Genomic DNA, 25,245 nt, shown 5'->3' with positions numbered 1-25,245 from the left:
GATAAGAGAGAAGGTCCTGTCATGGATCAGTAACTGGTTAAAAGATAGGAAACAAAGGGTAGGAATAAATGGTCACTTTACAGAATGGAAACTATAATGGGATTCAAAAAAGGACTAGATAAGTTCATGGAGAATAGGTCTATCAATAGCTATTAGCCAGGATGGTCAGGTATGCAACCCCATGCTCTGAGTGTCCCTAGACTGTTTGCCAGAACCTGAGAGTGGATGGCAGGCAATGGATCACTGAATGATTGCCCTCTGAAGCACCTGGAATTGGCCACTGTTGGAAGACAAGATACCGGGCTAGATGGACCATTGGTCTGACCCAGTACGGCTGTTCTTATGGATAATCCTGGAGGCACAGAGGGAAAAGGCTCAGTAGTCGCTTGTAGCTATGGTTTGGGAATGAGAGCCACTAATGGGACTGGTGATCTTGCTCTGGAGTGAGTCGAAGAGTAAGACCTCAAAAACCGAGGCATGTCATAAGGAGGACACTGGGCAAAAGGATATGGCATTGGTGGTCAGTAGGCACCGGGTCAAGACCCCCAGTCCCGACTGCAGGAATGATGCCAACCTTGGTACTCAGGCATCAGACATCATAGATCACCATATTGGGTGATGACAGAGAGGATGACCACTCTAACCAGAACCTCGAGGGGTCTCAAAGATTCTCTGGTGACAACAGGGACGTCAGCCCCAATAGGGTGAACAAATGATCTGACCAATCTGAAGCACAACATGTGGCATGATATCAGTGGTGAAAAGGGAGAGGGAATCAGCACCAGCAGTACTGAGTAAATCATGCTCCCACACAATACCAGAGAAGGCATCTGCACAGAGGCTGTCAAGGTTCCTTCCCCGACTCTGAACTCTAGGGTACAGATGTGGGGACCTGCATGAAAAACCTCCTAAGCTTATTTTTACCAGCTTAGGTTAAAACTTCCCCAAGGTACAAACTATTTTACCTTTTGCCCCTGGACTTTATTGCTGCCACCACCAAGCATCTAACAAATTGTAACAGGGAAAGAGCCTGCTTGGAAATGTCTTTCCCCCCAAAATCCTCCCAAGCCCTACACCCCTTTTCCTGGGGAAGGCTTGATAAAAATCCTCACCAATTTGCATAGGTGAACACAGACCCAAACCCTTGGATCTTAAGAACAATGAAAAAGCAATCAGGTTCTTAAAAGAAGAATTTTAATTGAAGAAAAAGTAAAAGAATCACCTCTGTAAAATCAGGATGGTAAATACTTTACAGGGTAATCAGATTTAAAACACAGAGAATCCCTCTAGGCAAAACCTTAAGTTACAAAAAGACACAAAGACAGGAATGTACGTTCCATTCAACACAGCTTATTTTATCAGCCATTTAAACAAAACAGAATCTAACGCATATCTAGCTAGATTACTTACTAAGTTCTAAGACTCCATTCCTTTTCTGTTCCCGGCAAAAGCATCACACAGACAGACTTTGTTTCTCCCCCCCCCCTCCAGCTTTGAAAGTATCTTGTCTCCTCATTGGTCATTTTGGTCAGGTGCCAGTGAGGTTATCCTAGCTTCTTAACCCTTTATAGGTGAAAGGGTTTTTCCTCTGGCCAGGAGGGATTTTAAAGGTGTTTATCCTTCCCTTTATATTTATGACAGAGGCCAAGGATGGTACAGAGTTTGATAACAAGATCTGCTGCCAGGGCAATGACAGTGTAGAGAGGGCAATGACACCTGCATCAAGGGGGCCTTCAGTGTTGGGCACAGCATCAGCCTCAATTCCACAGCCTGAGATGTGGACAGTGCGAACTGCAGTGCAAAGAAACTCAGCACCTCTGCAACACAGTCAGAAGATGCCAAGGAAACAAAGGAAGATGAAGCAGTAGACATAATGGCACCAGAAGACTCCTGAACTAGTGGAGAGTTAGAGACTGAAAGGCAAATCAGGTCTGAAGCCACCTGATATGCCAACGGCATGGAGACAGTCAGCGCTGGTGCTTACATCATCAGTACCAGATTCAATGGATGCCCCATGACTAGACCTGGAGTCAACAGTATGAGCTCTCACTGATCTCAGCGCAGTACTAGGGAATGATTGGATGGACCTGCTCCATCCCATGTGCCGGAAGGAGTACAGTGCCGGGCAGCACTCCTCTTGAAAGGTGATGAAGAGTTTCCCCAAGCCATGGCACTAGGGTTGCCAACCCTCCAGGACTGACCTGGAGTCTCCAAGAATTAAAAAATGTCATGTGATGAAATCTCCAGGAATACATCCAACCAAAATTGGCAATTCTACATGGCACGGTCCCCTTTAGTCTTATGGGACCTCTTTCTTGCCACACCAAACGAGGGACAATGACTCCTCTTCCTACTGGGAGAAACAGCAGGGTCTGAATTTGGACCGGCATCACTTGCTGGTTACATAGGTGACCGCCAATCAGACGAGTGCCTTGGTGTTGAAGCAGGCCTTATGGCCTGCTCCAGAAGGTGCTGCTTCAGCTGTAAGCCTCTCACCACCTGAGTTCTCTTGTTGAATGACTTACAGATGGAGCACTATTCCTTTATGTGTCCCTCACAGAGGCACAACAAGCACCTCATGTGGGGATCGCTATTGGGGATAGCCCCTCCTTGCAATGGACAATGTTTGAGCCCTGATGAGGGCATCACACAGGGCAGACAACTACTCAAACTAACACTAAACTAAACCTAAAGTACCACTAACTATTATATAGAATAAAACAAGAAAAACCTCTCAGAAAACCGAGACTGAAAATGCAAGGTGAACACACCTCACTGAGCTCTGACGCTAGCTGTAGGAGGTGAGAAAAAACTTGAGGGGGATTGGGGCAATGCTGTCCTTACATAGCTAGAGGAGGGTTAGGGCAGCAGGGTATGAGTGCCATTCTGTGGGTATTTCTGGGCAAAGTTCTAGGGCTTTGGTGCACTGGATGCACGCTTATATGAAATACATGGCTGAATCTACTCAAAGAAGAACTATTCTTAACTCATTAGCTGGGCAAACATGGATTTGTTTAAATCACAGCCCAAGAGCTGAGGGAAATTCTTGTCTTGTTCTACGAGAAACCATGGAGACAGTATCACTGAGATGCAACTTGGATGTCCCACAGAAGTTCTATTTGTGTCATTGACACACTCTGTACCTCTGTGCACCGGAAACCCCATATTCACCACTGTGATCGGAGTATTATAGGTTTGGTACAGAGTATGTCTTGCGCGGTATCGTTTAAAAAGTCTTGATTTGCTGAGCATTAATATCCTGTTGGATTGTGTGCACTATCATTTTATGTACAGTTATGAAGTATTGCTATATATGTTAATGAAATATGTTGTGAGGTTGAGGCAACTATCTCTGGCCAGACAGGCATTGATGGCCCATCAAGAAGAATCTGCTATCCCAGAGACTCCTTGGAGAGGGCATGTATGCAATGAGGGCTGTCTAACTCCCATGTCACAGCAAGGATCTTTCTAGTTTCGGGAAGGAAGTATAAAAGAGGGACAGTGACATCACCACTTGGCCTCCCTCCTCCCGCATCTCCACACCTGGAAGATAAAGACTTTGAACTGGGGAGAGGAGTCCTAGGCTGAAAGCGAATACAGCCTGTGTATTGAGGACTATGAGCTGTCTGTAACATCTATTAGGGTGAGAAAAGCTGTTTGATTCAAATCTTGCTTAGTCTGTTAAAGTTAGAATTTAGGTCTGCAAATTTATTTTAAATTTCTTAATCAACTTTGCTCTCTATGCCTGCTACTTAAAAGCTAGCCTTCTGTAGTTAATAAATCTGTTTTATAATTTACCTAAAACAGTGTGGGTTTAGTGGAGGTGCTTGGGGAATCTCAGCTCAGATTAACAAAGGCTGTTGCACGTTCACTACCCTTTGTTGGAGTGGTGAGCTAATTAATGAGTTTACACTGTCCAAGGGAGTCTTGAGCAATATGAGAGGGTATACGTCTGGGGGGCAAGGCTGGGAGCTGGAGTGATTGGCTGATGCTTCTCTCATTATGATTCATGAGTGGCTGAGAGAGCATTCCTGCAATTTAGCTCGGTGTGAATCTCCACATGCTGATGGCTGAGTGATCACAGCTCCTGGAAGGGTTTGCTGTTTGTCACTTTTATTGCACTGAGAGAGACAGCCCAGACTAGGAGAGTTTAGGGGGCACAGCAGTCCCACGTTCCAGGTTGTACTCCAGGGATCCCATCCCAAGTACTGAATGGATTTGGTAGGCAAACATCTGGCAGAAAAATCTGTGACACCAATTCATCATTACTTACTACTATTTTTGTTTTATTGTTTACATCAAAAAAGTATTTAAAACAAATATATAGTCAAAATGGATTGGATATCAAATTATTCCCCATTAGAGCAGCAGTACTGTACTTACTGAGGCAGCAATGAATCTCTAATGAGACACAGAAGCTTGTTGTTTGAGTCAAGGCTCTCCTCTTTCTCCTCAGCCATGACCTCGTGGCTCACAAGCAGTGATGTGGTTTCTGAAAGCAACCGCAAGCTGAAGAGTCTCCATTCCACTTGAAAATAAATGTGCCAAGAATGTGACCACACTGAAGTCTAATTAAAACAAAATGTGGAATTCATGGAAATTTTAGTTGATGTGGCCATGTACTTACCATTCTGACTATGAACCAAAGAAATTAAGGGTGGGAGGATATAGTCCACAACCTAAAACAGAGCATTAAAAAGATCTGGTTTAGATCATTCAGAAAGAAAAAACAGAACTCAGAAATATATACATAATCTGTTTATTCCACTGCTAGAGTCTTTAATCAAAGGGATGAACTGAACAATCATGGAAATTCATCCATAATCACACTTATTAGGCCACCAAGTTCACTTTGGTCTAGTAAATCACTATAAAGTCATAGATAACATCTGTATATCAAAAACAGTAGTATCAATGTTGGCACAATTTACTGAGAAAATTCTTTTTAGTTTAAAAAGCAGAATTTGATGCCGAATTTAGATATTAAAGAAGCTAAAATAAAATTACCACGTGTATTAATCCCCATGCTCCAGTCCATAAACTAATCAGATGGGATTAGGAAGAAATTTCCTCCAATGATAGTTAAGGTACGTTGTGGAATTTTCACACCATCCACACCTAAGCATTCACCATCATCAATTTCAGAGAGTGGATACTTCAACTAGATAAACCATTGGTTCTTTCCAGTACAGTCATCCATAGGTTCCCATTGAGATTCAGATTTAGAGACTGAAGTCTTGAATTTTGAAAAAAATATACTCCAAGAAAATGTTTCTATATTCCCTAGAGTCACTGAGCAATATATTCCAGTCTGATACATCAAGTCCCCTCTTTAGTGAAATGATAGCTTATTTTTATCTTAAATTTTATGCAAATTCAGCCATCTAACAAGCAAATAAAAAGTTATTGGGAATGGAAAACTCAACAGGAGAAGAGATGAAAATCATCAGAAGCAATACAATACAGTAAACTAATCTTGAGCATCGAGGGCAGGTCACAGATCCTAAAACTGAGAAGTTAATATTACTAGTTAATCATTTCAGTAAACTACACAAATCAAATAATGAAAAGATAACACCACCACAAAAAAAAAAAATCAAGTGGAAACAAATTTCACCATGCCACCATAAGGTGGGTGCCTCAATTGCTCTGAACAGAATGTAAGATATGATGTTTCAAAAATATGTATTTGTGGCTAGCTTCTTAGTTAGTATAAATCAGTTTAGTTCCACTGAATTTATTTGAATGTTACAAAAATGGCACATTACAATGGTTAACAATTCATTGTTTGGAGACTAATCATTTCATTTCATAGAGCACTCAAAGCCTTAATAATGTATAAGGTGCATTTTTCAATACTTTATCATTATGAAATCTTTCATAGCCTTTACAATACATATATAATAGAATAAGTAATAAAATGACTTAGCACTTCATAGCGCCTTTCAATGGAGGACTTTAAATTGCTTTACGAATGCTAACTAAGCAAGTCTCACAACAGACCTGTGAGATGGGTAAGAGTGTATGGGATCACTTCTTCTGCCACTCAATTCAGATCCTAGTTTAGGAATGCTCCTGGATTCCTTGCTGATGCTACTTCTCGCACAGAAAGCATTATTCACAGATGCTGCTATCATCTCTGGCTGGCTAGGAAACACCATCATCTTATGGCAGACAATGACCTGGTCTCAGTTATACATGTTTTCACCACCTCCTGCCTGGACTACACCAATGCCATACACATCAGCCATTAGGAAACTTTATTTACTATAGAATGTTGTAATGCGTCTCCTCAGCATACAGGCTACTTTAAGCGTACCAAACCTACCTCCTCTACTCTGTACCCTGGCTTCCCATAGAATATTCAATCAAATTCAATGTCTTGGTCCTTATCTTCATGGTGCTTTATTGCATGGGCCCAGCATATCTTTAAAAAAAGCCTAAAGATCCAGGATGAAGGTCATGGTTGACAACTTTCCCCCTCAGTCACAATGGAACTTTCGACCATAAGTGTAAAATTCATCTGTGCAAGAGACAGAGCTTTCTTGGGGGCCAGTTCAAGAGCGTGGAATGAACTCCCCAGGAATTAAGCACTATCACAAACCTCACCACCTTCCCACTCCACGTGTAAGGTGCACTTCTTCAACCTTGCCTTCTCTAACACAGAGCATAGCATACATACTAAAACAAAAATAATTGTAAAATAACCCAAACCTAAAACACATCACCAACAAAAAATACAGACCAAAAGAAAACACTACACTGCATGCACAAATCCCCCATAGGGCGAGAATGAGAGGAAGAACAAACCATATATGACAGATGACAAACACACATTGTAATATGCTACTGGAAGGTACCCAGATACTAGGATGATGAAGACATTATAAGAACTTATACGCAATAGACAAGACTGGATTCCTACACCTCAGGGAGGAGAAAAGGTTAGTCAGTCTTCCATCATATAGTAGAGAGGGGAAAGCCCACTGATAATATTGTGGAACATGAAGGGGACAGACAGCTTTGTTTCCTTCCTTTGTTTCATCTACTCTTTTCTACATATATATGAAGAAATGGAGTCTATGCAGATGTAGTGGGGAAGGGTGTAGAAATGGAGGAGTGCTGCCACGACAACATGCTCCCTTTCCCCTTATGCGGAGGCTTCTTGGGGGTCCAGTTCCAAAGCTTTGCAGGGAATCAAAACTGATGCATTATCCCCTCTTCCTCCTTTACAAAACTTGCAGACAGAACATGCAGTAAGATATACTGCTTCCTCTCTATGCTGTGCAAGCCTCTGAAAGAGTCATGGGATGGGCAGGTACTTGGGCACCTGAGGTCAAGAGAGCTCCTGACAGAGTGACCCCTGCAGAAGCCAGAGGGGCCAGTGGTAACTTGATAGCAGGGTCTCTGGTGGCTCATTGTGAGGTTTAGGGGGAGGTAGGATCCCTGGCCTATTCTGTGGACATCTAGGGAAACAACTCCCTGATATGCAAGAATCAAATAGAAAATAAGCAATTTCAGGGAGTGTCTATTCCTGTGTGGATTAGTCCCATATAAGGGAGTACTGGGCCAATAGGTAGGTAAAATGATTTTTCTTTTTGTTTAAAAGGAATGTTCTTGTTTTTTTAAAAAAGGTTAACAAACACCATCTTTTCTTAATTTGCTATTGGAAACTAAAACAATTTCAATGTTGCTGTTGGGGAGCAAATGTTATGCACCACTCAAGAAGGCTTTGGCTAATTTTTTTAATTCATGACACAGTGATGGTAGGCAACTTTGTCTAAAGAAATCATCCTAACCTCTGGGACCTATTGAAGATACACATTTCTGGCTAGTAAAAGGATATCCTAGTAACCATTTTTATATTTAAAGTATTGATCTGGAACTGTGAACATGTCTTGCTTCAACTTTTAAAAAAAGCTTTAAGTTCCTTTGGGTGCTGGCATTTATATTCATAGATTCCACTCATGCCCAACCTGTAGCAATTAAAAGATATCCCTTGAGTAACAGTATTTCTAAAAATATTTTTTATGCATCATGTAAGATGAGGTAGCACTTTCCTCTACAGTAATGGTAAGCTGTACTTCCCAAAATAATTAGCACACTAGACCCTGCAAGTGGTAAACTAATTACAGTTCACACTATTAGCGGCAGATGCGGTTACAGAATCAGTTATGATGGATTAAAACAGATCTCTTCAACCTAGCATACTAAATTCAGGGCACTTTCCCCACTATATATGGGGTTTGAATGGCCATTTATTGGACACTGATACTGGTCTGGAGAAAGAGAAAACTTATCGATGGAAATGAAGCAGGCAAGTGACAGATTATTTTCTCAAAACTAATTGTTCATAAGCAATGGAAGTAGTTATTTTCAGTTAATAAATATATTTTTTTAAAAAGACATCCATTTGAAAACTGGGAAAGGATTCTGTCTGTATACAAAAGTGCCATACTTCATAAACTTTAACAAGCATTTGGGTGGACACAAAAATTAGTTCTGGTTATTGATAGTGATTGTTTGGATAAAGTAAACACTACCACAGAACTTTGCAAAACACCTGAATAAAACTTGAATATTTTTAAAGTGAAAAAAGTTGGGTTAAATTAAAAAAAAAACAAACACACACACCCACATGACTCTGCCCTTTCTTAGTCTGGGACTAAAACGGATTCTTACAGCATTTTTGATCTACACAGAGCTAGGAAACAAATGAAGGGTTTGTCTACATGGCAAGTTACTGCACAGCAAATCAGGGCGTGAATCTACAGTGAACCAGCTTGCGGTTTGGTGGACATTGCTACAGCACAGTGAAAGTACAGCTTAGTGATAATTTTGAAGTGAAGTGAAGTGAAGTGGGATAGTCACTCCTCACTTTTTGTCACAATATGTTGCGGAGTATGTATACTAAAAGGCACCTGCCTTCTTGCTGCAATTTATTTCAGAAAAAAACAGACCTTATAATTTAATATAATGCACGGATAGAAGGTACTGAAATTTCAGTTAATATTTTGAAAGAAACATGCATCTCTTTTATGGAGGTCACACTAAAAAGCACAGAATCATTATCTTAAGAAACCGTATGCTCTTGGAATGGTGTCTAACCATCAATTTACATGCTGATAGGTGTCTGAGATAACATTCACTTGAATTCACTCCAGATCTCTACTTAACTACTTCTGCAATTCTGCTTACAGTGAATTGAGTTGACTTAAAGATAAACTGCATATCCCTGTTCCACTTCCCATAACCTCTATCTACTTATCTATCTGATTCCTATCTACTAGTGGGGAGGACTAGACTTTCTTGACTGTTCGGCGAACACCCATATATTGTGGGTTGTTTACTGTAAACTATTCAAAACCAACAACAACAACAGGGATTTTAATTCCAGCTCATCTATTTTTGTTGTTGTTGTTAGTTTTAGTTCTTACAACTTCACAACTTAACAGTCTGCTGAAAACACACACCCCGAAAGGGGATTGGAGAACTGAGACACAGTTTTTCATCTCTAGACCACTTGTTCATGTCAGTTCAGCTCAGTTTATTAATGACCAAAGGCTGTTGAAATTTGATGGCTGTTGAGTTTGGTGATTACAGTCCAATTTCCAGTTAACAAGTATCCATATAATAATAAAAATCAACACCATAACCAACATTAATTGGTACTCTTGGTAGCAGTCTCATGAGAAAGAACAAGGACTGAATGACCTTGAAGGCTGAAATACCCTTTTACTCTTCGAGGTGGATCTCTTCAGGTCGTGGTTAAGGCATACTGGCAGAACAAAGTGGGGAAACTTCCACTGATGTTCAGTGCTGTTCTTGTTCTGAGGCTAAAGTGGTCAATCCAGTTCTTTTGGCATACAAAATCATTTTAAAAACAAATAAATTTCCAGAGCTAATTTTGGACAAAACATCTGACTCTTTTTGCACCTTTTCAACTATTTGGACACAATAAATTGAACCTGAACATATCTGTTCATCTTTTAAATTTAGATCTTTCTATAACCGAACAAATCTTTTTCAATCAAAAAATAATTAAAACTTTTTTCTATTTTCTGACCATACATATTTTAAGTCAAGACCCTAATAACTACCGACTACTTGAAACATTCCGTTTATTAGTGGGAATTCAGCCAGTATGTATGCAATTGTTTCATGTTCTGCCAGGACTTACTGTTGAGCAGTGGAGTGTCAATAAGACTGGATGCTGTGTTACCACTTCGAATGCTGATAAGGTGGACTTAATCAGTTCTTCTGATGCAGCTTGACCTGTTCATAAAAGAATCATTGTCTTTCTTTATAACATGCTACAGTAAGAATCATAGGTGCTGGAGCTAGGGGTACTGGGGGTGCTGCCACACCCCCTGATTTGAAGTGGTTTCAATCATATATAGGGTTTACATTTGGTTCAATGGCTCTCAGCACCCCCACTATACACATTGTTCCAGCACCCCTGGTAAGAATAGATTCATATAAAGATATGAGAATGCCATAGATGAACTTACCTACCGCTCCATTTAAGTTAGTTTCTCCCGAATCTATTGATTTGATAAAATTCTGTAGAAAAAATAAGTAAAATATACACACTCAAAACGAGTTTAGAAACAAAGAACAACAAATGTTTTACACTCAAACATGCACCTCATAGCATCCTCATTAAGACTATGCTGTCCTTAATCATATTTAATATTTTTCATATATGAACATTGAATGCATTTGTATTCTAGTTCTCATGACATAATTTTGCAGTTCTGTAAAGGTTCTACGTACTCAAAAGTACTCTACAACGAGGCCCATTAAGTCGATTAATGTCAAGAAGTTTCCAGATAAATAGGAAGCAATTAAATAGTGTACTTGATTAGTAACAGAGCCTGCATTTTCTAAAAAGAGACTTAGAACTTTCTTGGATACTGCTATGTTAAAATAACTCATGAAAAAGACCAAAAACCCTCTGGAAAATGTAATTTTCTGTAATTGGGGCCATCTTTTTGATCTCCACACATAGTCCATTTTGTATGGATGCACTTACATGCAGGAGTACATAGAGAAAAGCATACTTTATAACCTACATAAATCATCATTCTGAGGAACAGTGAGCATAAAATATTAATGATTTGAGATAAGGAAATATGGAACTATTATTCCCACTGTTCTTGGGCTATTTAAATCATTTCCTCTCGTCTGATTTCACTTTTATGAGTGTATATATCTTTCACAGGGGAGGCAAAGGACGTGCTATTGATACTTACTTGCGACAGAAGGAATAATTCTCAGCAGAATTTAATACACTATTACTTATATTTATCAAGTCAGAGTTTTATTGCACAGACAAAAGATGTTTTGGCATCATCTTTCTCACCTTCAAGTTATACACCTCATTTCTATACAGTATTATGGTAAAAGCTTTCAAATAATTTCATAGAACTACCAGTTTCTGCCCTGTGGATGTGAATGACAAATTGTATTTCTATAACATTGTTAAAAGTGCATCCAAAACATATTACCTTTTCCCTAATACCTAAGAAATGCATACAGGAGTTTTCTAGCTGCAACAACAGCATTATATCTTTGTTTTTAAATGATTACAGAGCAGGTCATAGAAGAATGGTTACTTATCTTAAAGTAACTGTGGTACCTTGAGATACTGTCAAGTGGATCCCTCTGTAAGTGCACACGTGATTCATACACGTGAGATTGATTGTTTTTTTTAAATAAGCAGTGTCCATCAGAAGGAGTAACAGTCTGAATGGTTTACTCCTGTCAATGTACAGAGTCCTGGCTACATCTAGTATGTGTAATTTCTTTTCTCGCAGTCCCAAGTGAGGTTTCAGGAAGAAATGTAAGTTGATAGATTAGTTCAGATGAATTTATAAGACCACTTTAGAGGTGAATTTCAGGTGAGGTCTTAGCACCACCTTGTCCCTATGGAATGTCATTTGGGGAGGTTACGCCATAAACACCTGAAGCTCACTCACTCTTCTGACTGGAGTGATAGAGACTAGGAGATTCACCTTCCCAGTGAGGTGATGTAGGGAGCATTCTGAAAAAGGTTCAAAGGGAGACTCCATGAGTCTAAGGAGGACTATATTGAGGTCACAGGCAGGAAATGGTTCTCTGACTGGTGGGGGTGTAGTAGCCCTTTAAGAAGTTTCAGTAGCATAGCATGAGAAGATTAGGGCAGGGCAGGAAACAGGTTTCCCATCCTGAGAGAATTTTTGAGATTTAAATTTTTTTCCCATCCCACATCTACTCAAAAATTTTGATTTGGATCAATCAAACTTGCTTATTTCAATTTCAAACCCTCCCCCCCCCGCTATGTTTAGTCCAAATTTCTAAAATTTCAAAACAAAAAAAAGTTGTTTTGCCTGGAAAAACTGAAGCTTTTCATTTAAAATATGTTGAAATATCCCATTTCAACAATTTCAAAACTTTTCCCCCTGAAATTTGAGTCAGGATATTTGTCAAAACTTGCCTTAGTTCACAGTTTAGGTTTCAACAAATCAGTGTTTGGGGGGAAAAATGATTCATCAAAATTCCTGACCAACTAGAGAGGAGAAAGATGGGTGACACGCTAAAATTGCTGAGAGGCTGACTTTACTAGATTTGAGCAGAAGATCAGCCTGCATAGGGTGTCAAGGACCTTCGGTAATGAGATCTGGATTTTTTGGGCTACCCGTAACAAAAAATTCTTCCATTTTGAAGAATACGTTATCTAGTAGATGTCATTTTGTTTTGAAACAGGGTTTCCTGGACCTGTAGGGAGAAGCCATTATCTGTGTTACTGAGCCATCCAATAGCCACAACATGAGGTGCAGTGATGATGGTTCTGGGTGGAGTAACTAGCCATAGTTCGGTGAGACAAGTTCCAGGTGCTGTGGGAGTTGGATTGGAGGCTGGGCATCTGCAGTAGATCTGTCAGCCACATCAGTGTTGGCCAGTAAGGAGTCACCAGAATCAGGGGAAATTATGCAAAGGCATACCAACAAGCCTCTATTCCCCTGAAGGAGGAAGGCATCTGGTAATGAATCTGGACTCAGGTCTCTTCTAGAGCAAAAGTTATGACATTTTGCATTACCATTGGGGCAGATAAATCTATTGTTGGGAATCTCCACTAATGGAATATCAGTTCTGTAATGCATCTGGCCAAGGGCCATTCATGGCTGGTCACAGACTGCTTGCTCAGGAAGCCTGCTAACTTGTTGCTGAATCCTGTTGTTGGCCTTTTCTGATGGCATCAATTTCAGAAGTTGATGACTTACAGGCAGAAGGGAAAAAGAGCAGGTGCCCTCTTGCTTGTTTATGTAGTGCATGGCTGTTGTGTTGTCTGTGAAAATCTACAAAGAAGGAATTATGGAAGACATGACGTGGCACACGGCACACGTGCAGCCTGAACAGACCCTGCTATTAAAAAAACCCCTCAATCTAGCACGCACAGAGCACATGTGTACCTAGAGTTGGATCCACACTGACATATACTCAAAGAACAATTATTCTGGATGAACATCAAGGTATAATAAAATTCCTTTTTTCACAGAAAATGAACTTATCATTATGTCTGCCTGTTCATTTGAAGAAAGCTTCAAACGAACTTTTAACTAATTTAATCTACCTTTCATCTAATTTCTTTACAGGGAGGGTTTTGTTTGTTTATCTGTGACAAACTAAAAACTGTCCATTTTGGGAAATCCATAATCTGTGCTGCTTTCTCACTCACTGAATTGAGCCAATTGGTATATATCAGTCTGTTCTGAATGGCTTTCCCAGGATATCATTATCCATCCTCATGTTATGTTTAATTGAAGAGGGACAGGAGACAAATCAAGTCCAGTGCCAAAATTCCTACTTTAAAGTCAACATAACTTGATCCTTGCCATCCATAATCTCTGCCACTAGGTGGTCAGGTGCAGAAGCTCTAGGTTTATCCTATCTGATGGGAGAGGGTGTGAAGAGCAAGTTACTCACCCTGTTCAGTAACTGTGGTTCTTCAAGATGTGTTCCCCCAATGGGTGCTCCACTCTAGGTATGCTTGCACCCCTGGCACCTCAGATCAGAGATTTTAGGTAGCAAAGTCCGTTCAGCCCACCCATGCGCTCGCTTCATCTTGTGCCCTGCATCAGGGCTATACAGTGCTGAATGGGTGAACAGCCCTCAGTTCCTTCTCTAACTCAGAGCTCACTGGAAAGAACTCCAAAGCAGAGGGGAGGAGGGCAGGTAGAGGAGAACCCATAACGACATACACCTCAAAGAACCACATTACTGCACTGGGTGAGTAACCTTCTCTTCAAGTAGTGTCCCTATGGGTGTTCCATTCTAGGTCTCTGCAGCACTACTCCTATGGGAGGTATGGGGCTTCAGTGTAGAGTCTAGAATTGTGGATAAGACATTGGAGCCAAATATGGCATCAGATGGTGAGTCATGAGTGACTGCATAATGTTCAGCAAATGTTTGAGCAGATGTCCAAGTCACGGCTCTGCATATTTCTACAACAGAAACATTTTTGACAAAGGCTATGGAAGTGGAGAGGGATCTCGTGGAGTGATTTTGTATTCTAGAAAGATGTTGAAGATTGTGAGAAGGATAGCAGTAGGTAATGCAGCTTGATATCCAGCTAGAGTCTCTTTGTTTGGAGACTGAGAATCCCTTAGATCTGTCCACAATGGAGAGAAATAGTCTGGGAGATTTCCTGAAGGGCGTAGTCCTATCTAAATAAAAGGCTAGTGCTTGCCTTACACTGAGTGTGTGCAATGTTGCATCTCTTTTTTCTTGGTGCGGTTTCAGAAAGAAAACTGGGAGGTGGATAAGTTGGTTTATGTGGAAGTATTTATGTCCACATATTTTCAGTAGGAACTTGGGATGCGGTCATAATGTGACTTTGCCTTTAAAAAAAGACTGTAAAGAGGGGGTATGCCATTAGAGCCCCCACTCTCTCCTACTCTTCAGGCAGACATAATACTACTAGAAATTCAGTTTTCATAGAGAGGTGTTGAAGGGAGCAGTGGCCATGGGTTCAAAGGAAAATCTGGTTAGACACCTGAAGACAAAATTGAGGTCCCATGTCAGTGTGGGGCATCTGATTTGTGAAAAGAGATTACCCAGACCTTTGAGAAACCCTCTGGTTGTGGGATGAGTGAAAACAGAATAACCCTCTATCTGATGAGGGAAGGCTGTGACAGTGACAAAGTGCACATTGATGGAGCTTAGAGATAATCCTGACCTTTTTAGTTCTAGATGGAAATACATACAGGAGACCTCTGTCCCATTGTGAAGTATTGCATGGTTTATTACAAAAGTGCCGACCACCATGTGTCCCAGTAGCTGGAGACGGTCTGACGGCTGACCTGGACTGTTAAGACTAAACTGATCAGAGTGTTGAATCTGTGTGAGGGGAGAAATGTTTTGGCCTCTACTGCATTGAAGAAGGCTCCTATGAACTCCAGATGTTGTACTGTAGTTAATGTGGACTTTTGGATATTTAATTGTAGTCCCAGTCAGAGAAATAGGGCCATGACTTTTTGTGTGACCATCAAACCCTCGCTGAAGAAGCGTGATATGAGTAGGTAATTGTCTAAGCATGGAAAAGATCAGAATTCCTTGTTTGAGAAGATGTACTGTACCACAGAATGTACTGTACCACAGAAAGGACGTTTGAGAAAACCCTGGGTGCAGAAGATAGGTCAAATGGGAGCATATTGTATTAAAAGTGATCCTAACACAGAGTAAATCAGAGAAACCTTCTGTGGGATGGCTGGATCACAATATGGAAGTAAGCAACCTGCAGGTCGAGAGCTGAGAACCAGTCCCCTTGGTCCAAAAATGGAATTATTGCTGTGAGAATTACCATTTTGAACTGCTGAACCTTCACAAATCTGTTGAGTGATCTTAGATCTAGAATAGGTCTCCAACTGCCATTCTTTTTCAGTACCAGAAAGTACTTGGAGTAGATTTTTCTCCCTCTGTGTTGTTTGGGAACTGGTTCTATAGCATCCAGGTTCAAGAGTGAGTCGATTTTTGGTCGCAAAAGGTGCTCATGAGAAGGGTGCCTGAAAAGGGAAGGAGGTAAAATGGATAGAATATCCTGTAGAAATTATCTCCAACACCCACTTGTCCATAGCTATGTGCTCCCAGTTTTGACGAAAAAGAGCAAGGTGGTTGCCGAAGGGAGGGAGACGTGCAGATTGTTAGAACAGATAAGGATGGGTATGGTAATTCGGGCTCTTGACCAACCTACCAAAATTGATGTTTAGATATAGAGGGTTATGAAGTGAATGCTTGTGTATTTTTCTGCAATCTCTTGTGCTGGGTTTCATAAGGCCCCGGGAGGGGGCGGGGCGGAGATATTGAGTAGGCAATGATCTCTGCGCCATCTGGGATTCACTGAATCTTCTTTTGTGTGCAGGTAAGTAAATTCCCAACAAGCACAAGGTGGCTCTAGAATCTTTTGATATGTGGAGGGATTCATTAATTTTCTTGGTGAACAACTTAGATCCTTCAAACGGAAGGACCTCCACCTTATGCTGGATTTCCTTTGAAAAGCCAGATAGCTGAAGCCAGGAAGCCCTCTTCATGGCCACCACTGTGGAGATGGAATGAGTGGCTGTGTCAGCAGTGGCTAGAGAGGCCTGCAGAGATGTACTTGCAAGGAGTTGGCCGTCAGCAATGATCATCTGAAATTGCTCCCTCTGGTCTGTTGGAAGATGGTCAATAAAGGCATTGAGTTTGGAGTAATTAATATATTCTACTTTGCCATGACAGCTTGGTAATTGGCTACCCTAATCATAGAGTAGCTAATAAATATGTTTTTTGCCCAAATAAATCAAGACATTTAAAATCCTCATCATATGGCATCCATTTAGCATGGTGTTGTCTATCATGTATGTTTACAGCACTGACAACAAGGGAGTTCGGGGATGGGTGTGAAAATAAAAAGTCTGAGCCCTTGGAGGGAACGTAGTATTTTTCCCCCTGCTCTGACAGGTAAGAGGTGTTGTTTCTGAGGTATGCCATATTATTTTCACTGAATTTAGGAGGGCCTTGCTAATCGATAACGCAATATGGAGAGATGAGAAGGTGTGCAGGATGTCAAGTAGCATGTGTTGCAACTCCTTAACCTCTTCTAGCAGAATTTTGAAGGAATCCGCTAGCCTTTTGATAAAGTCTTGAAATTGTTTGAAATTGTGCGCCGAAGTTGGTGGAAGCATAATGGCTTTATTAGGAGAGGATGAAGAGATGTTGGTCACAGATATAATCTCCTTGTGTAATCTTGCTTCCTATTCCTCAAAGGTCTCCTTTTGTAGATAAAAAGCTCTAGAGAGAATCTGGAGAGGAATGCCTTCTCTTCTCCTGGTGAGAAACACTAGGGGCCCTCGAGAATTGCTGGCAATAAGCCACCCAGGGGTCCCAGTAAGACCAGTCATTTATTTGGTGTATGCAATATGACTGGTTAAGCCAAGCCACAGCATTCTTAACCATGTTCAAGGCACAAAGATCTCCAGGAATTTGAGTCACTTTGCTTTCCTCAACCATGTGTCATGGTTTGTGGCTGCCCATATTGGACATAGTGGACTGTCTCTAAAATGCCAACAAAATCCTACTGCAGCACAAATTCCATGTCCAATATGAAACCGGTTGAGAAGGCTCCATTGCCTTCACGGTAAATCAAACCCAGGTTGATGCTGAGTCGGGTCCGAGACAAGATAATTATTTGTCACTTTCTCTGTGGACCATGAAGCTTGCCACATGTCCTCTCCTGTAAATCCCTCAGCTGGTAAACTTATCCACAAAGAGCACCGTGAGGCCAGACGACCATGTGGTGGATTAAACAAGCCTTTAATTAATGGTAGATGTGGCATATCACACAATTTCACCATGAGCTTTGTTACGCTTTCCTCTCTGTGTACACTGGGTGGAACAATAGTGCAGAGAACCAATAACCAAGGTAGAGGAGTAGATTTAAATGTGCCTGAAATAATACGCATGGTGGAATTAAGTTGTACATCGCTCATTCTTGTGTGAGACAAGCAAGCCTATGCTGGAGTGCAGTACTCTGCAGCTGAATAACAGAGTGCCAAGGCTGAAGTGCGCAGCATTTGGATATTGGCACCCCCAAGTCGTTCCGGCCAGTTTTCCAAGCAAATTGTTGCGCGTTTCGACCTTAGTTGCTGCTTTTGTAAGATGGTCACAATGTGAGAGTTCTATTCAACATGATGCCCACATAGACCGGATATGAATCATGCTTTATTCGCTAAACATTGAGAACTATATTCAGCTCGCGGCCTGCTTGTGCATGATCTAAGTGGAAGACACCCAACACACTTGGTATCAGGCAACAACAACAATCGGTCACCATACATGCATTCAAAACACTCAAGTATGTCAAAGGAGTATAACTGAGTGCCGAGGCATATGTCATCTGCATAAAACTCACGAGATCTGGTATATGGTAGGTTATTCGAATAAAAGTTGAACAATGTCGGAGATAATACTGAGCCTTGTGGGAAGCTGTTCTTCTGGTGCTTCCAAGCACTTGTTCTTGTAAGGCCACCGATGTGGTGCAAAAGACATGGATATGGGCATCCAAGGGCATCCATACCAACTGGGTGAGCTGTATCTCTCAAGACAGTAAGCTGGTTCTGCAGGGGTGGAAAGCTCCCTGATAGTGGAAAGGAAAGCCTTAGACAGAAATGAGAGAAATTGATGAGAAATCATCATCCTCTTCATCACTTGGCAGAGGTGGAGCAGTTATGGAAGCTATGGTAGACTCTGTCAGTACTGTGTGTCTGTCCAGAGAGCGAGAGGTGGTCAGTACTGGGAACATGTTGATGCCGAGCAGGAGAGACTCAGGCATTTCTGAAACCACCAAGACCCTAGAAAAGCAAAATTCCTGTGGTACCGGGATGGTGGGCAGTACTGCTGAGGTAAGATGAGCAGAAGCAACTGATGTAGAAGGTGCTGATGGTAGTGGAGGTCTCTTACACTCTGATGAATGACCAGTAGGTATTGGTCTGGCCTTCTACAGTGCTAAAGTACTAGGTACCGAGGCCCTAGGGGACTCTGTTGGTACCGATTTTAGAGCTGTTTTCTCTCCACCACTCCATTCACCCGGCAGTACCAAACTTCTGGATCCCAAACTCTTCGAGTCCTTAGGCTTTCTGGTGATGACAATACCTGAGGCACTTGCAGCTTCCTAGGTACCAAGCTGGAGATTGGTGGGTGCCAAGGTGTTCGACCTGGCCGGGGATCATCTCTTCGTGGTAGATTCTTTACCCAAGGAACATGAAGTCTGCTTTCTGGAGGCTTTTTGAGAGGAATCCAGGGATTTCCTCTTCAAAGCCATGGGGAAATGTCATGCCAAAGAAGTTGATGGAGTAGGCCTTCTCAAAGACCACTGTACAGGGAGGGTCCCGGGGCTGCGGTCAGAACTCTCCATCATAAACAGACACAGTTTTAGTTCATGGTTCTTTCTGGCCCTTTACTTTAATTTCAGGCAGAAATAACACTTTTGAGGGACATGTAACTCCCCGAGACAGTGTATACAGGATGAATGTTCATCATGGACTGGGATACACTCTTGACAGGAAAGGCAATGTTTAAACCCAGGGGAGCCAGAAATACCCTTTTCAGGTTCCACTTCCCTAGAGGGAACAACCAAGAAAAAAAATAATTGTGGATGCTATTCTAATAAAAAAAATTATAAACTCCTAAAGAAAAGGAAAAGGGAGTACTAGAACTAATGGAAACTATGAACTAATTATTTCAAACAAGAGGAAAAAAATACAAGTGAGGTAATTTCAATTTGGATGCTGCTGAGACAGTTGAGAAGGAACTGAGGGCAGTTTGCCCACACAGCGCTATATAACCGTGTTGCGGGGCATGAGATGGAAGAGTGCAAGCGTAGGCCAAACGGGCACTGATACCTAAACTGATCGTAGACGCCTGTGGCACAAGCACAACTAGGGTGGAGCACCCATAGGGACACTAATTGAAGAAGGTGGCGGCAGCTTCTTGAAACTTCACCTTCTTACTATTCCAACACACACAAAAGGGACAGAGACAATATGGTCCTAATGACTTCCTGAGAGAGTTCCATGAGGAATTATTTTGCCAAACATATGCAAATTCTTCCATGCATCATCACCAGATCCTCAACTAATATAAACAGAAGTTTAAGAACAAATTTTACAAAGAATTCTTTCATCAATCACTATAGAAATTGTATTTAAAGAAGCCAAAAGGGATGACCAATGCAAACCTTCATATATGGTTTCATCAGTTCACCATAAAGATAAAATATTGACTAGAGAGAACCAGTTTGGGCTAACAAAGAATTTGATAAAAACTTTCATCCTTCTCACCACCTTTTCTTTGAGGATGTAGTTGTGAAGTGGAATCAAGGAGAATTGAGAGTGCCCAGCTTCTTGCCGGATTAGGTCTGCATTATTTATGGCATTTAAGATTATATGAGCCATAGCAGGGGATACAAATAATTCTGAATTCAAGATTTCATAGGTAAGTGAAGGATGATCTGATATTTCAAAATTTGGCTTTAACTATAACAACATATATTTTAAGTTTACATATAAATAAATTCTATTTGGTTAATTATTTGGGATCTGGAAGCATTACTTTAAACTTTGTAGCTCAGAGATTTATTGATGAAAAATAAGAGTCTTTCATGTTTAAGTTGCTGGTTCAAATCAAGCCCAGTTAGTAACTGTAAATTATTATCTGTCAGGAATTTGGTGACTATGTGAAATAATTTTTGAAGGGAAGATATTGGTTCTTTTCCAAAGACAACAAATGGCCACTTCGCAAAACAAAAACTACAGCTAAAACTAGCTGGCCAATTTATTAGCTGTATTCGGGAAGCCAAAGAGCTTGGAAAGTGAACTAAAATTGATATCTCTCTTACACACTTGAGGCAAGTTGGCAGGACAGTAGTGAGGAAACTTGCACTACAGTTGCATGAGCTGTAATTGATCTGTGGATAAAACAGAGGACTTTGATATCTACAAAGGTCAATCCAGCACCTTTCATAAAAATTAAATTCACTTACAAAAAGTTCAAGAGAAAAAAAAACAACTATGCAGCTTCACTTTTAAAATTTGGATTATTTTTTCTTAATTCTAATGCTCATCATTCTAAAAACAGTCTTTATGAACACTATCTTTTCAACCACAGACAGGTGCGGCTACATCAATCTCTAAGGAACAAGAAAAAATGAAACCGTAATCTAACCAGTCTACAGTGAGAGCTTTTGCAATCTACCATGGGAATAAATCACTAATTTAAACACTTTGTTGAAAATGTGTCCTTCAAAATATTTTGTTTGATCATGAAGTGCAACTTTTAAAATACGCTTTTCTCATTTGATAGTGGCTATCACTTTTATACTAGAAACTAAAAATACAATTCAGAAGTACTACTTCATTTTAACTACAGTGCTGTATGGCATATTTGAAATCCAGTACAGTTTTTATTGTTCATGTCAAAGCTAGACAGCAGATGCTGAACATGACAAATGTCTTAGCTCTCTAGTTTATGCTGCTCAGCATTTCATCAACTAAATATAGTGCAAATGTACTGGCAAGGAGAAAAAGATAACATAATTCATGTGGGTCATATCCTTAAACTAGAAAAAGCATGTGTCTTATTAAATATGACTGAACTGAAACAGGGTATTATAGTTTATCTTTCATAGCACTTAGCAAATTACGCATTTATCAGAAATTATACAGTATGCAGAGCAGTACACTCAGTTATATGAAGCTTCTAAATTATCTTTTTCGTTATTTGAATGACCTTCCTGACTTTTGATCTTAAATACGATTTCCATGGAGAAAGACATTGTATTAGGTTTTTGTCTTTTAAGCAAATATACTATTGGAAGACAATAAATTTTCTGCTAAGAACTCAAATTTAATATAGTCAAAATAAAAAAGTTACATCAAAAAAAGACAACCCCACTTTTATTTTAACTATCCTATATATTGTATAAGATTAATTCCCAGAAGTATACACATTCTTGATATACAAAATGTTAGTATAATTCAACTTGTTACTTACAAGCAAAGTTCCATAGTTAAAAAGAAACTCCTCGGTTACAATCTGGGGACGGAATACCTATTTGAGCAGAGTTTTGGCATAAGATTAAATAATTAAAAAACATGATAAATGTAGCATATTTTACAGTGTGTTTAAAAAAGCAGAACATTTATTTTGCTTTTATCATTAGAATTGTCTAAACATAACTTCACAAATAGGGATCTTCATTCTGTCACATAGTTGGAAATCCCACTGACTTCAGTTAAGCTGACTTCATGTAAAGACGACAGAATTTGGCCTAGTCCAATTACAATCAACATAAAGTGCATTTAAGGAGCATACGGTGGGTTATATTGTTTTCTAATTAAAAAAAATAATTACCTGGGATGCCACAAGGTGAAGAACCACCGGCATCATGGGAAGGCACATCTTCAGCTGTTTGGCCTGAGTTGTTGATGGATGTTTACGTCCAGAGACATTAGCTAGAGCACCAAGAATATCACCTGTAACACACAGCAAATGTGCAAGATGCATCTCAGTCTACCTCAACATAATTAGTTTAATTAAACAAAGGGGCTATTGACATTTTTTCTCATGTAGTCTGTATGAGGTTTCCCAGGCTTAACCTGAAGAAAAACTAATTCTGATTGTTCTTACAAACTGAACTACTTAAAGAGGGTTTGATCCTGCAAAGTGCTCGGCACTCTAGACTCATCCAGAAAAAACACCTAAAAGTGCTTAACTTTAAGCACGTGAGCAGTCCAATTGATTTCAACTGATGCTTGCCAGTAAGTTGCTCTGATTCATGTGGATTTTCAAACAGAAGATATTCCTTTCTTCTCTAGACAGTAATTCAGAATGAGCGGCAAGGGGCATATCTGTTATCCTAAATGAAAATGTTAACCAGTTATTGCCAAAAATACTAACCTTTAGTTTCACAGTCTCCCACTACTGTGAGAAATTAATTTCTCCTTCATACCAAATGGGTGTAAGTGACTAACAAGAAAGCTGAGGCTGATTACTATGTTTGTCCTGTTTTATGCCAGTATAATTCCACTGATTTCAGTGGAATTAGTTTTGCATAAAACTGGAGTAGTACGGTGGCATGCATGCTATTTTTCAAGGCAAGCAGCTGTCACTCAAACTTCTGTAACCACACTAACTCTGAACTCCACACTCCCCTAAAACCAAGAATAATTTCTGGTCCCTGGGAACATTTGTAAATCAAGACTCCATCCCCTTCTGAATCCCAAGGAGTCAAATACATATCAGAATGAACCATAGGAAACTTGTGCAGTCTAGCCAAGTTTAGCAATCAAAAGTTGGAGAAGCCTGTTTAGCAGCTTTCCGTAAGATATTAGAAAATAGTGTTCAGTGACCTCACTTTAAATCAGGGTTCCCAAACTTTTTGCCTGCATGACCCCATTTTGAGACAATGTTTGCTGTGACCCCAGACAGCAACAGTGCAAGACAGCAAGCAAGGAATTCAAGGAATTTACACATTAAGTACATTATTTAATGCTCTAATGTGACACATAGACTTGCGTGTTGCAGCACAGCTTCTCCAAGTCCAGTGGCGTGATAGAAATTTCACATTTAATCTATGATGTAACATCAACAGAAGATCAATACTGAGACTTGATGGACACAAGTGAGCCGAATCCAGCTTCACAAAAATATGTGCTTGCGAATGGCACCATCAGTTTCAGAATATTCACACTTGGTAGGGAATCAGAACTCCAGGAGAGAAAGTTGGGGATAAGTTCCTCACAAGAATCCACTGCAGGAAATTTCAATGAGCTATTTGATTTCAGCTGCTGGCAAATCCATGGCATCAGGCTTGCAGTGAAAGTGGTTTTGTACCGAACCATACTTTGTCATGTCCAAGTTGGGGGAAAAAGGATGCAAACTTTCCTCCATCTGGCTGAGATGCTTAGTCATCATCACCTGTGTGGGAGGCTGAATAATTTCATTGTCAGCCAGGAACTTGCAGCAGACACACAATGAGTTACAATGATTCTTTATCGAGTGCCAATAGTGTACTCAGGGTGGCATAAAAAGAAAATATGGGCTCTGCCTTAAGGTACTTACAATCAACTGCAGATTCCCATCTCAGAAAAGGCTAGCACAGGCTCCCACCAGCTCAGGCAGAGAGGATGCTTTGTTGATAAAGCTGCTGCCTACTGAAAAGGATCTTTTCACAGCCAACATGTCCAGACCTGCTCCACAAATACTATGCCAGGAGGCAGCCATTTTACAAAAATGGTAGCCTCTGCACAACATGACCTCACATGCACTGTATCCACGAGGCCACGATGTGTGGAGGCTGCCATTTTGTACGTCAAAACGTCAACCTCCTGCCATGGCATTTTTGGAGCAGGTCTGGAAACGTTTGGGGCAGACAGCACCCTCTCACACAACAAATCTGGTCTGTTGGACCACGACCCTGTCTGCTGATAACACAATGCCTATTGGGGTCACAACCCACTGTTTGGGAACTGCTGATTTAAATTAAGAAGGTTTTGGATACTGAAGTCTCATATTAACTCTAATCATGTGCAAGATACTGTGTACAATTTCATATACTTTAAACACATATATACACAATGCACACCTAAATTATTTTTGTAGGCTGATATTTAAAAAACCTGAACTCTTGAAATATAATGAATGATTTCCTAGCTCCACTCAACTGAATGGCAAAACTGCCAATGACTTCAGTGAGGCCAGGATTTCACCCAGGATTTCTGGATGATAAAAACCAGCATTTTCAAGGAGCATATAATTTTTCTGGAATGTACTTTCATAAAAGAGAAGTGGATAACACAAAGTTATCCAAAGCAACAGGGATTCTTGTGAGGGACAAGTAAAAAATAAAATAAAAAGGATAGTTAGCATGAGTCAATGAGGGAGCACAGCTGAGTTACCGAAAATGTGTCTCAGGCACAACTAGAGAGAAGGATCAAAAATCTGATCATAAAGGGGAAGATTGTGGTTCAAGAACCAAGAAGTGTGTGAAAACCAGCGAACTCCACTCTGATTGATCTTGTTTTATATGAACTGTTGTCTCAGACAAACAAGAGGCCTTCAGCTTATACATAAAAATGGAAGCGGTGGGCAGGGGAAAGTCTCTGATTATATGCAAAGAAAGAAGAAAACTCTCAAAGCATTGAAAATATTTATTTAATAAATTCTTCC

General features: G+C 40.4%; 1 protein-coding gene across 3 annotated transcripts in view; it reads right to left on the bottom strand.

Moving 5' to 3' along the window:
- ULK4 (unc-51 like kinase 4) overlaps positions 1 to 25,245 on the bottom strand; it is a 388,751-nt gene that overhangs the window by 221,925 nt on the left and 141,581 nt on the right. For 2 of the 3 annotated variants that reach the window (XM_073333132.1, XM_073333133.1), the window contains exons 24-29: positions 22,429 to 22,550; positions 22,069 to 22,125; positions 10,512 to 10,563; positions 10,181 to 10,275; positions 4,628 to 4,679; positions 4,384 to 4,528 (exon numbers count right to left, since the gene is read on the bottom strand). In XM_073333132.1, the coding sequence (XP_073189233.1) occupies positions 4,384 to 4,528; positions 4,628 to 4,679; positions 10,181 to 10,275; positions 10,512 to 10,563; positions 22,069 to 22,125; positions 22,429 to 22,550 (523 nt within the window). Of the gene's footprint in view, positions 1 to 4,383; positions 4,529 to 4,627; positions 4,680 to 10,180; positions 10,276 to 10,511; positions 10,564 to 20,914; positions 20,984 to 22,068; positions 22,126 to 22,428; positions 22,551 to 25,245 lie in introns of all 3 variants that reach the window. The other variant, XM_073333131.1, reaches the window with a different exon arrangement.

The sequence above is a fragment of the Lepidochelys kempii genome, chromosome 2 (assembly GCF_965140265.1).
Source record: "Lepidochelys kempii isolate rLepKem1 chromosome 2, rLepKem1.hap2, whole genome shotgun sequence".
In the NCBI taxonomy this organism is placed as follows: Eukaryota; Metazoa; Chordata; order Testudines; family Cheloniidae; genus Lepidochelys; species Lepidochelys kempii.
This window is presented reverse-complemented; position numbering and strand designations above follow the sequence as displayed.